This window comes from Podarcis gaigeae (assembly GCF_964106915.1).
Source record: "Podarcis gaigeae genome assembly, chromosome: 16".
In the NCBI taxonomy this organism is placed as follows: Eukaryota; Metazoa; Chordata; class Lepidosauria; order Squamata; family Lacertidae; genus Podarcis; species Podarcis gaigeae.
In genome coordinates this window covers 24,208,919-24,221,164 of record NC_139693.1, presented here as the reverse complement: position 1 = coordinate 24,221,164, position 12,246 = coordinate 24,208,919, and the positions used below count along the sequence as shown (strand labels likewise).

Below are 12,246 nucleotides of genomic sequence, written 5' to 3'. Positions count from 1 at the left end.
GTGTCTACTCATAAGCAAATGTCCATGAGCTCCCTCTCTCTCTCTCTCTCTCTCTCTCTCTCACACACACACACACACACACACACCCTTAATCCACTAGCAGGCAGCACAGAAAGAAAACATCCATCCATAAAAATTGCACTATACGCCACCCCACCAGGTGGCAGTAGAGAACGGAAATAGACACACACACACATGCGCACACATGCACGCCCCTGAACACACCACTTTTCATCTCCATGTTCCTCCTATATGGGAGCTCCTCCCCCCAGCTCACTGAGAACTTTAGTACCAAGTGGGGAGCACTGCCCAGGGAAAGGAGGAACTCTGTGCCACCTCCCTCTGCGGGCATCAATCCCACAGTGCCCTCGGAGGGGTTGGGAAGGAACTGGCACGAGAATTGGCATGGCTGCAAAGCGGCTTGCGGAGATCAGAGGTGCACTCCAGCACACATTCAAGTCTCAACGTTTTTTAAAAAGAAGGAAACACTTGGTTTCCCCCCAATTTTTAGCCCTATGAGAAGTAGCGGCTGGTGCCAGGGAGCTCTGCTGAGGCAGCTCTGCTCTTCCTTTCTCTCTTCCCCAGAGTCTGCATGTTTGAATTATCTGCCTCAGAGGAGCTGGGGAACCTACCTGCATGTAGAAATCTAGCACATCAAGGAGAAAACGAGAAGAGAACCCTCTCTCTCCCAAGGTGCTGGCTTTCTAGGGGCAAGGATTTTTAAAATATTTTTTTAAAAAAAGATTCTATGTAGGTGAGAATTCAGATACGCGGCATCTAATCCCTGCACCCTGTGCCGTCAAATCCTTTGGTGGGCAGAGGTGGCGTCTCCTGGCTTCCTCTAAAAACCATCTGCTGTAGCTCTTGCCCAGTGCATAAAATGGCTCAGGGTCAGGTGGGGCTGAGTTATTCGGGGGAGGATAAGCCTTCCCATAATTCTTGCTTCTGCTGCTCATGAGCGCCCACTGTCTCCCTGCAACATACCAGAGGAGTGCTATGATCCATCAGAGAGGAGAGGCACACCTTCCCACAATGGCAGTAGTGGCTGGCACCCATTGGGATTGGCAGGGCAGAAAGCAGGGAGGCCTAACAGTAGGTCGCGCCACAGCCAACGACAGACAGAGCCAACTAACTGCAGCTTTTGTCCCCGTCCTCCGTTCTGCAGTTCCGCAAGGGCAACACCGAAGGGAGGAAGCTGGCCGGCAGTGCCACCCCCTGCAGTGGTGGTGTAAGAACATAAGAGCAACTCTGCTGAATCAAGCCCATCTAGTCCAGCATCATGTTCTCACAGCGGCCAACCAGATGCCCTAACAAAAAGCCTGCAAGCGGGACCTGAGCAAACCAACACTCTGCCCACCTGCAATTCCCAACAACGGGTATTCAGAGTCACCCTAACTCCCTGTGGTGGCCGGTGCCCATTGGTAGGGCAGAAAGCAGGGAGCCCAACAGTAGGTGGCGCCAGAGAGCAGGCTGAGTCAATTCATTCTACAGTAGTTTTGTCCCCAGGGAGCAGGAAGCGGGCAGCCAGTGCCAACCCTCCTGGACCAGATGGGGGCTGGACAAGAGCAGGCTGAGGTTGGCGGGGCAGGCCCCTAACCCATTGGCTCCCGCGCTTGGCAGTCACAGCTCCAATCACGTCCTCCCTCTCTCCGCTTACTCCTCTTTGCCCCGCCCACCCCTGGAGCGCCAGCAGGAGGCGATGCAGTCACAGTGATGGTACATGAAGACCCCTGAGAGGGTGAGGGCGATGCCCGCGTAGCTGAGCAGCGTCAGGCGGCTGCCAAAGAGGAAGTGGGAGAGCAGGAGGTTGCCCACCACGTTGAAGTTCCCCAGGACGTGGATGGTGAGGGCCGACGTCAGCGAGATGACGTAGAAGCTGGCCAAATTGTACAGCACCGAGCCCAGGCAGCTGAGCAGGACACAGGCCCACAGGCCCCCTCCGTAGGCCAGGGTGCCGTCCCAGGCGGGCCCCACCTCCAGGACCAGGGCGGCCGCAAAGAGGATGTAGAAGCTGGGCAGGGAGGTGAGGCAGAGCAAGGTCAGCGAGTCCAGGCGCTCCTCCTGCAGGAAGGTACCTGGGGTGAAAGATATAAAATAATAATAATAATAAGGGATGCAGGTGGCGCTGTGGGTTAAACCACAGAGCCTAGGACTTGCAGATCAGAAGGTCGGCGGTTCGAATCCCCACAATGGGGTGAGCTCCCGTTGCTCAGTCCCTGCTCCTGCCAACCTAGCAGTTTGAAAGCACGCCAGTGCAAGTAGATAAATAGGTAGCGCTCCGGCGGAAGGTAAACGGTGTTTCTGTGCGCTGCTCTGGTTCACCAGAAGCGGCTTAGTCATGCTGGCCACATGACCCAGAAGCTGTACACAGGCTCCCTTGGCCAATAAAGCGAGATGATCGCCGAAACCCCAGAGTCGGCCACGACTGGACCTAATGGTCAGGGGTTCCTTTACCTTTAGTAATAATAATAATAAATAATATCAAACATTTAAAACTTCACGATACAGGGCTGCTTTCAGATGTCTTCTAAATGTCATATAGTTGTTTATTTCCTTGACATCTGATGGGAGGGCGTTCCACAGGGCAGGCACCATTACTGAGAAAGCCCTCTGCCTGGTTCCCTGCAACCTCACTTCTCACAGGGAGGGAACCGCCAGAAGGCCCTCGGAGCTGGACACCAAATTCACAAATACCAAATTCATGGAGAGGCTGAGGAGGGAAAGAAAAGCACACAGGAGGCAGGAGGGAACTTCCCCAAGGCATGGCCGCTCCTCAACATGGCATGGATTTCTACAACATGGCACCCTGCCGTTGTTTTGGACTACAACTCCCATGAGCCCCAGCCAGGATGGCCAAGCAACCCATCAGTCCCAGCTTCATACAACTGTTTTTTGATATGTTGTAAGCTGCCCAGAGTGGCTAGGGGAACCCAACCAGATGGGAGGGGTATAAGTAATAAAATTATAAAATTTATTATTATTATTATTATTATTATTATTATTATTATTAATTTTGGGGGAGGTAGCCTCATGCCTTGAAATGCTCTCTCACAGGTAGGAAACTCCCCGCACATAGAAAACCAGGTCAAGGAGAAGGCTCACTGCTTATGTGCATTGAATCCTTTTGTAAAGAGGAGCATTCAATCCTGGGAGTCCCAAACCTGCAATTTGAATCAGTACAGCCCTAACACAGGTTTACCACCTCACTGAGAACTAGGCCCTTGAGTCCTGACCTTTTCCAAACTGTATATGTGGGTGTTGTTGTTTTTAAAAAAGATGTGTTTTTGAAATAAAAATAAATCTTAGCATAAAGCCCCCAGTGGCCTCTCCTCCAAAAGTAAACAGCCACTTACATTTCTCTGAGCATCTAGATGACCAAGCAAGAATGAGGAAGTACATGTTAAATTTGCACAGCCCTGAATTGGAGACAAGAGTCCAGCCCAGATATGATGTTTTAGGGAGCAGCCTTTCCCAAGTTGATGCCCTCCAAGTGTTTTGGACTATAGTGCCCATCAGTCTTAGCCAGCATGGCTGTTGTGACCAACAGCTCCCATCAGCCCTGGCCGGGACTAATGGGAATTGTAGTCCCAAACGCCTGCCAGGCAGCAGCTGGATAAATACATAGAGCAGTGATGGCCAAACTTGGCCCTCCAGCTGTTCGGGGACTACAATTCCCATCTTCCCTAGCTAACAGGACCAGTGGTCAGGGATGATGGGAATTGTAGTCCCAAAACAGCTGGAGGGCCAATTTGGCCATCACTGGCAGAGAGGTTCACTGGTGTAGGGTCACATTCACACCATCCATTTAAAGCACTATTATCCCACTTTAGTCATGGAATTGTCGTTTGTTAAGGGGGCTGAGAGTTGTGAAAGTGCTTTAACAATCAATCCCTCTTCCCAGAAAACCGTGGGAGCTCCAGCTCTGGAAGGGGAATAGGTATCTCCTAACAAGCTCTTGGGGGACGCGGGTGGCGCTGTGGGTAAAAGCCTCAGCGCCTAGGGCTTGCCGATCGAAAGGTCGGCGGTTCGAATCCCCGCGGCGGGGTGCGCTCCCGTTGCTCAGTCCCAGCGCCTGCCAACCTAGCAGTTCGAAAGCACCCCCGGGTGCAAGTAGATAAATAGGGACCGCTTACCAGCGGGAAGGTAAACGGCGTTTCCGTGTGCGGCTCTGGCTCGCCAGAGCAGCGATGTCACGCTGGCCACGTGACCCGGAAGTGTCTCCGGACAGCGCTGGCCCCCGGCCTCTTGAGTGAGATGGGCGCACAACCCCAGAGTCTGTCAAGACTGGCCCGTACGGGCAGGGGTACCTTTACCTTTACCTTTTAACAAGCTCTTGGAGTCCTTAACAAACTACAACTCCCAGAATTCCTGGGGGAAAGCCTTGCCGGTTTAAAGTGGGATTTGTGGTGCTTTGAATAGATGGCGTGAATCTGACCTAGCTCCACCACTAGAAGGTTCAGAAGGCTGTATGCTTAAGTTACACAGAAATTGGAATGAGCTATCCCATTTCCAAGACAACAGCCCAGCGAAGGATAAAGTATTCCCTTCTGAAAACCTCCCGGCAAAGATTTAGCATCCCAGAAACAAAACATGCCTTCTGCCCTGCTCAGCGTTTTAAGTTTCAGCACACAAACGAAACGAATGATTCCAGGTTCAAATCTGGCTCTGGTTTCAACGCAATTAGAATTCTGGGAAGGGCTGAACTTTGCTTAATGCAAAACAAGAAACGTTTTGCAGATGTGCTCGATTGGTATAATTCCTTCATTATTTATTCCCAGGGAGAACTAAAACAGAGTGCTTATATTCTTCACCCACACACTTTCAAGCACATCTCTGCAGCCATAAGGACTATAATAATAATTTATTTATACCCCACCCATCTGGCTGGGTTTCCCCAGCCACTCTGGGTGGCTCCGAACAGAATATTAAAAACACGATAAAACATCAAACATTAAAAAACCTCCCTAAACAGGGCTGCCTTCAGATGTCTTCTAAAAGTAAGATACTTGTTTATTTCCTTGACATCTGATGGGAGGGCGTTCCACAGGGTGGGTACCACTACCGAGAAGGCCCTCTGCCTGGTTCCCTGTAACCTCACTTCTCACAGGAAGGGAACTGCCAGAAGGCCCTCAGAGCTGGACCTCAGTGTCCGGCCTGAACGATGGGGATGGAGATGCTCCTTCAGATATACTGGGCCGAGGCCGTTTAGGGCTTTAAAGGTCAGCACCAACATTTTGAATTGTGCTTGGAAACGCACTGGGAGCCAATGTAGGTCTTTCAGGACCAGTGTGATATGATCTCAACGGCCAATCCCGGGCACCAATCTAGCTGCCACATTCTGGATTACTTGTAGTTTCCGGGTCACCGTCAAAGGTAGCCCCACATAGAGTGCATTGGAGTGGTCCAAGCAGGAGATAACCAGAGCATGCACTACTCTGGCGAGGCAGTCTGAGGGGAGGTAGGGTCTCAGTCTGCGTACCAGATGGAGCTGGTAAACAGCTGCCCTGGACACACAATTGACCTGCGCCTCTCTGGACAGCTGTGAGTCTAAAATGACTCCCAGACTAGAAGCTCACTTTTAAAAGGACCCTTAAGAAGGGCCATGGGACACGGGTGGCGCTGTGGGTTAAACCACTGAGCCAAGGACTTGCCGATCAGAAGGTCAGTGTTTCGAATCCCTGCGACGGGGTGAGCTCCAGTTGCTCGGTCCCTGCTCCTGCCAACCTAGCAGTTCGAAAGCATGTCAAAGTGCAAGTAGATAAATAGATACCACTCCGGTGGGAAGGTAAACGGCGTTTCCGTGTGCTGCTCTGGTTCGCCAGAAGTGGCTTAGTCATGCTGGCCACATGACCCGGAAGCTGTATGCCGGCTCCCTTGGCCTATAGAGCGAGATGAGCGCCGCAACCCCAGAGTAGGCCACGACTGGACCTAATGGTCAGGGGTCCCCTTTACCCTTAAGAAGGGCCAATGTTCCACACAGGCCACCCTGCGGCCCATGCGCAGCCATGCAAGACACTTACTTTGCTGTATAGACTTCAGCCCTCGGAGGAAAGTGGCGGCAAACAGGAAGCAGCAGCCGGCTTGGTCAAAATGCACCTCCCCCACGATGCTCAAGGAAGCCCCCAGGCAGATGGGCCCCATGGCCACGTACTGCAGGGGGTGGTGGCGTTTCCCCAGCAGCACCTTGGAGAGGGTCAGGGTGAAGAACGGCGTCGTGGTGTAAACCATCTGGGCAAAGTCCAGCTGGACGTAGTTCAGTCCCAGGTTCCCAAAGGCCACGCTGGCGCAGAAGGTCAGGCTCAGCAGGAAAACCCTGCCCTTGGCTCCAGGGCACGGGGCGGGGTGCCCAGTGCTGCCAGCCCGCAGCTTCGCCAAAGGGTTGCCCACCACCACGGCCGTCAACATGTGAAGAGAAGAGAGTAAGACCGGGTAGCGGAAGTTGTGGACGGCAAAGATCCACTTGTTGAGGCTGGACATGGTGGTCCCCGTGGCCAGCCAGACGAACACCGTGAAGACCAGGGGCAGAGTGTGCCGGGACGGTTCGGGGGGCCTTTGCCCCCCACGCGGCAGTGGATCCTGCTTCCAGGGAGAGAGGGGTCTTGCCCCATTGCCAGTGTTCATCTCTGCTTCATTTCTTCTCCCCGGAGAGGGTGGGCACATCGGGGGCGGTAGCCTGGCATCAGCACAAGGGACAGAGTCCCTGTGCAAACAGCTGTGAGCCTAGAGACAAAAGGTTATCCTGAAACAATCATCCAACTAACCCAGGTGTCAATCTTATATGGCTTAGGTTATCTGAAGGACCATATTCTCCCATCTGAACTTGCCCAGGCTCTGAGATCTTCGAGCAAAGCCCTTCTCTCGGTCCCGTCACCCACACAGGAACACTCGGTGGGGGACATGGGACAGAGCCTTCTTAGTGGCTGCTCCCAAACATTGGAGCTCCTTCCCCAGGAGGGCCAGACTGGCTCCCTCCTTGCTGTCCTTCCAATGGCAGGTAAAGACTTTTATTCCAACAGGCCTTCGGGAAATGACTACTTTTAAGGTGCTGTTTTTACTATCAGCATTTTAATAGATTTGTTTTAATTCTGTTATGGAGTTTAATTCCTTTTTAACAATTACCTGTTACACGTTTTTAGGTTTTTTGCATTTTTATTTATTTATTTACTTAACATAAAAATAGCATGTTTATTCATTTATTTTATAAAATTTATACACCGCTTAGTTCTAAAAAGCCTCAAAGTGCTTTACAAAAAAAAGATGGTAATTTATGGGTGAAAATTTAGAAATAACTGCTATAAATCAATTAGAAAAAAAACACTACTTTTCACCGCTATGGAGTATCTAGGTATCTGCAAACTCAAGGAGCTTTTTGCATTTTATCAGTGTTGTTCTAATTTGTGAAAGCTGCCTTCATGAAGTCCCAGGCTGGGGGAAAGCTGGCTGATAAATAAATAATTAAATAAATATCATAATACAGTGGTACCTCTGGTTACGTACTTAATTCGTTCCGTAGGTCTGTTCTTAACCTGAAACTGTTCTTAACCTGAAGCACCACTTTAGCTAGTGGGGCCTCCCGCTGCCGCCACGCGATTTCTGTTCTCATCCTGAAGCAAAGTTCTTAACCCGAGGTACTGTTTCTGGGTTAGCGGAGTCTTTAACCTGAAGCGTATGTAACCTGAAGCGTATGTAACCTGAGGTACCACTGTATTGCCTGAGCTCACTGTCTCCTGGCTGGCTTTGGTGCCCACACAAAGTTTGCCATGTCCCGCTCAGCTATTTCCCCCTTCCTGTCTCCTCTCCAAAAGTCACTCCCAGTGACTCACCAGTATCCAATTTCCAGTCCCGGCCGGGAGCGAGCGAGGATCCCTCTGGCTTTCTCAGGAGGAATCTGGAACAGACAGAGAAGAAACGCCCTGGATGTGCCTCGACGTTGTAGAATCACCTTCGGTTGCGACCTCCAGCCCCTGCGACGTCCGGCACCTTGTCAGCTCCGGTGGGACAGGAATCCAGCGGCTTCTAGACATTCGGCAAGCCTCATTCTGTAGGACGACACACAACAGATGAGATCCCTGGAGTCTCACTTAAACCAGAGGTCTTTGGGCTGGCCTGCCGCCTACGGAGAGAGATGCTGTCCCACTTCAGGAGAGGCTTAGCTGCTTCTGCTGCCGGCTAGCCTTGTGTAAGGATGCCAGGCGGAGAGGAGGAAGGCAGTGGAAAGTGTGATGGGCTGGCTGGGAGGTTGGCAGCGAAGCTCCTCCCTCTCGTATCCTGGGACTGCGGCAGCAACAACAACAATGGGTCATGTGTCTGCCTCCTTAAAGTGATCAAGGCCAGGCAGCCCAAGCAGTTTGTGGGCCCGCCCAGGCCGACTCATCTGCGGTTTGTCCCTGTGGGAGGAAAAAGATCATACAGACCGGCTGCAGCAGCAGCGGAAAGAAAGAGCAGTCAGGAGAGCATCCTAAACAAAAAACCCAGTCGCCATGGAGACACAGCAATCCAAAAGAGAGAGAGAGAGAGAGAGAGACTGTACCACGCTGTGCCTTTAAAACACATGGCTTCCATCCCACTCAAGGATCCTGGCAACGCTTGTTCCTGCCGAACTACAATTCCCAGCACCCGGAACAAACTACAGTTCCCAAGATTCTTGGAAGAGGGAAACTATGTGCTTTCAGTATGTGTCCAAAAGTGCTTTCAAAATGATGGAAACTGCAGCCGTTTAAAGCACGCATTCATTGATTTCTTGATTGGTACTATTCATAAATGTATTACTCGCTGTTTGGCAGGAAACTCCAGGGTGAGTTACGACGATTTAAAATTAAGAATATAAAAAAAGAGGAGATACAGTACAAAAGTGAATAAGGAGTGGGCTGTCTTTAAGGAATACATCAAAATCTATGTGGAAAAAGTAGAACTTTTGACAGATACTGAGTGAATCCAGAAAATGATTAGAGCAAAAGGAGAGTAAAGTTAAGACAGAAGAAGAGATTAAAGAAATAATGAAATGTGTTTAAGCTAATTGGAAAAATAAAGTAGTGTAACAAGAACGGCTGGAAGTCAAGTCACTTGGTGGGTGTCCGTGTGGGGTAGGTATGTTGTAGGTCTGTAGATATGTTGATATGTATAGTATAGGTAGCTATTATATAGAGTTTTATGCTATGAAATTAAGGTAGTGTGTTGTGTAAATGTAAATGTATGTGTTTTATATGTTAATAAAATAAAATAAAGAATAAAAAAACGCAGATTGCAGTCACGGGAACAGGGTGGGCCTTGAAAACACACACATTTCAGCTGTCAAAGGCTGGGGTGAAGAGGTGTGTCTTCAGCATTCTCTGAGACCCATGTAATGAACGTGTCAGACACACCTCTGTGGGGAGTTCCACAATTTAGGGGCTGCCACTGAGAAGGCCCCGTCCTGGCCCACCAAGCTTCTGAGGGCTGTGAAACTACCAAAATTATATTCAATATACATTTAAAGCATGTGGCTTTCACCCAAGGCATCCTGGGAATAGTAGTCCCCCCCCCCCACAGAACTTTAATTCCCAGCACCCAGAACAGACTACAACTCCCTGGGATTCTTTGGTGGGAAGTCATGGGCTTTAAGCGTGTATTGAATGTAATTTAATATATGGGGTGGAAATGCCCTAAGCTGGTGATACATGCCGCTTCAAAGCAGCGGTGTTTGCTGGGGCCTCATGGGAATTGCAGTCTAAGGCTCTGTACTCACCATGCATTTAAGCCACATTTAAACCACCCACAAACCCAGAAATAAAACAGCTGGAAATAAAATTGAAGGTTTAGGAAGGTTGGTTTAAACCAGGGGTCAGCAACCTTTTTCAGCAGGGGGCCGGTCCACCGTCCCTCAGACCATGTGGGGGGCCGGACTATATGTCGGGCGGGGAGGGGGGGAATGAACAAATTCCTATGCCCCACAAATAACCCAGAGATTCATTTTAAATAAAAGGACACATTCTACTCATGTAAAAACACCAGGCAGGCCCCACACATAACCCAGAGATTCATTTTAAATAAAAGGACACATTCTACAAACACACTGATTCCCGGACCATCTGCAGGCTGGATTGAGAAGGCGATTGGGCCGCATCCAGCTCCCGGACCTTAGGTTGCCTACCCCTAGTTTAAACCCTAAGCAGGTAGGGACCTGGGTGAGAAAATTATTATTATTATTATTATTATTATTATTATTATTATTATGACTTAAATTTTGTATACTGTCCTTCCTCCATAGGCTGACCTTTTGCCTGGCTTCTCAACCGATATCAACATAACAAGGCAAAACCCCCTCCACTCACCCCTGAGTGAATTGCAAACAGATTAATACCTGGAGCCCAATTTGCACAGACCCAAACTAATTAGGAGTCAGGAATCACAGATTCTGTAGTTCTGGTAGCAAAAGGGGGAAAGGCCACACAGCTGAATGGAAGAGCATCTGCCTTGCATGCAGGAGATCCCGGGTTCAAATTCCTCGGCAGCATCTCCAGCTAAGGCTGGGGGTGGGGAAAGGCTCCCTGCCTGGATATCTGGACAGCGGCTGCTGCTGCCAGTCAGTGCAGACAGCACTGAGCTGCCTGGACCCGTAGGCTTGACTCAGAATAAGGCAGCGTCCTGCGTTTACTCAGAAGTAAGCCCCAGAAGGAATTTAGTGATTACTTAGTTAAACATGTTAAGTTTAACTAACCGAAAACAGCTTGCAGATACTTAATTGGCTTAGGATTTTATTTAAGTTAAGTGATGAATTAATATGTTTAATTTCATAATGTGAAGATTTAAGGATGTTAATGCTTAAGTTAAATTATTTTAAGAACTGTGACTTGGAAAACCGTTAAAAGGACATGCAATGAAATTCAACCAAGGGGAAGCGAGGAAGTCACTTAACAATGTTAATAAGTGTAATTTGTAATAAGCTTATGATTTATGTTTGTTTGTTTTATGTGTTTGTTTGTTTATAATGTTGTGAAAACCAATAAAAAAAAATTGAGAAAAAAAGAAGTAAGCCCCAGAAGGGAAGCTTTTAATGTTTGATAGGTTATTGTATTTTAGTGGTTTTTTGGGTTTTTTTTGGTGGGTGGGGTATAAATTATTATTATTATTATTATTATTATTATTATTATTATTATTAATTTAACCCCTGCGCTCTTCTCCCCGTTTTCGATGACTCCTGGCGTCCTGGCATCCACCGGCCCCGTCCAGGGAGACCGGCACACGCCTCCAAGCGTCTCCCTGGGTTAGGAACGGCGTCACGTCTGAACTCTCCGCAGGCCCGGGAAGCAACCATACCGGCCAGAGGAGGGCGATGCGGGTGGAGGGGAAGAGTGCGGCGCCCTCAAGGTGACTCTTACCTTCAGGTACGGCGGGGCGAGGCGCAGCTCCATCGCAGCCAGTCAGGGGGGGCGCCGGCTGATGGGTGCCCAAAGGATCGCTCTCCCGAGAAGGCGAGGCAGAGCCGGGGCGAGCCGGTGGCTGGGACCACGCACAGAGCCCCGGGCTCAGCATCCGAGATCGGGTCCCTCCTTGCCCTTGGGCGTCCTTTCCCACGCTCCCCCCTTCCGAGGCGAGGATGCGCTGCTGCTGCTCCTCCGGTATCCTTGCAATAACCCCCCGGAGGCGGCAGGTCGAGGGGAGAAAGGAAAGCGATGGAGGAGAGAAGAAGGAGAAGGAGGGAGCGCAATCGCTTTGCAAGGGTTTCTTTCCCGCCCCCTCTGCCTAGCAAAGCTAAAACGGGAGACTGCCGGCCAAAGCCGTCTCGCCGGCGCCGCCTCCTGGCCGCGGGTGGAAGGCGACAGCCTGGCTTCAGCGCACCGGAGGAGGAGGAGGAGAGGTAACGTTGTCTTGCCTCCCGCGGCTCCGCGCGCAAAATTGCGCCCGCACCGCCGCCTGTGCGCAGAGGCCAGCAGCGTGATGGCGCAGAGGCTGCTGCCGTGCCCAAGCAAGGCAGTTTCGGATTGGATCCATGTTTTTAAAGTGTGTGTTTATTTATATAAATAAATTTATATAAAAATTTATTTATTTATTTGTGTGTGTGTTTGTTTGTGTTTTTCCCACGGCATCTCAAAGCAATGCCTAGAAGCTGAGGGTATATTTTTTTCACTTATGGTGGAAATGCAAATGGGCAAATGGTGCAAAGGTAAAGGGACCTCTGACCATTAGGTCCAGTCCTGACCGACTCTGGAGTTGCGGCGCTCATCTTGCTTTATTGGCCAAGGGAGCCGGCATACAGCTTCCGGGTCA

The 12,246-nt window shown here is 50.2% G+C and overlaps 1 protein-coding gene across 1 annotated transcript; it reads right to left on the bottom strand.

The window, feature by feature from the left end:
- Positions 1 to 1,508: 1,508 nt before the first annotated feature.
- Positions 1,509 to 11,912, bottom strand: SLC35E4 (solute carrier family 35 member E4). Its single transcript, XM_083717573.1, has 4 exons — positions 11,358 to 11,912; positions 7,824 to 8,039; positions 6,021 to 6,720; positions 1,509 to 2,075 (listed from the first exon to the last, which is right to left on the bottom strand). Exons 3-4 carry the CDS (start codon positions 6,658 to 6,660, stop codon positions 1,654 to 1,656), a joined length of 1,062 nt encoding a protein of 353 aa, XP_083573699.1. The 5' UTR covers positions 6,661 to 6,720; positions 7,824 to 8,039; positions 11,358 to 11,912; the 3' UTR covers positions 1,509 to 1,653.
- Between the last annotated feature and the right edge of the window lie 334 nt (positions 11,913 to 12,246).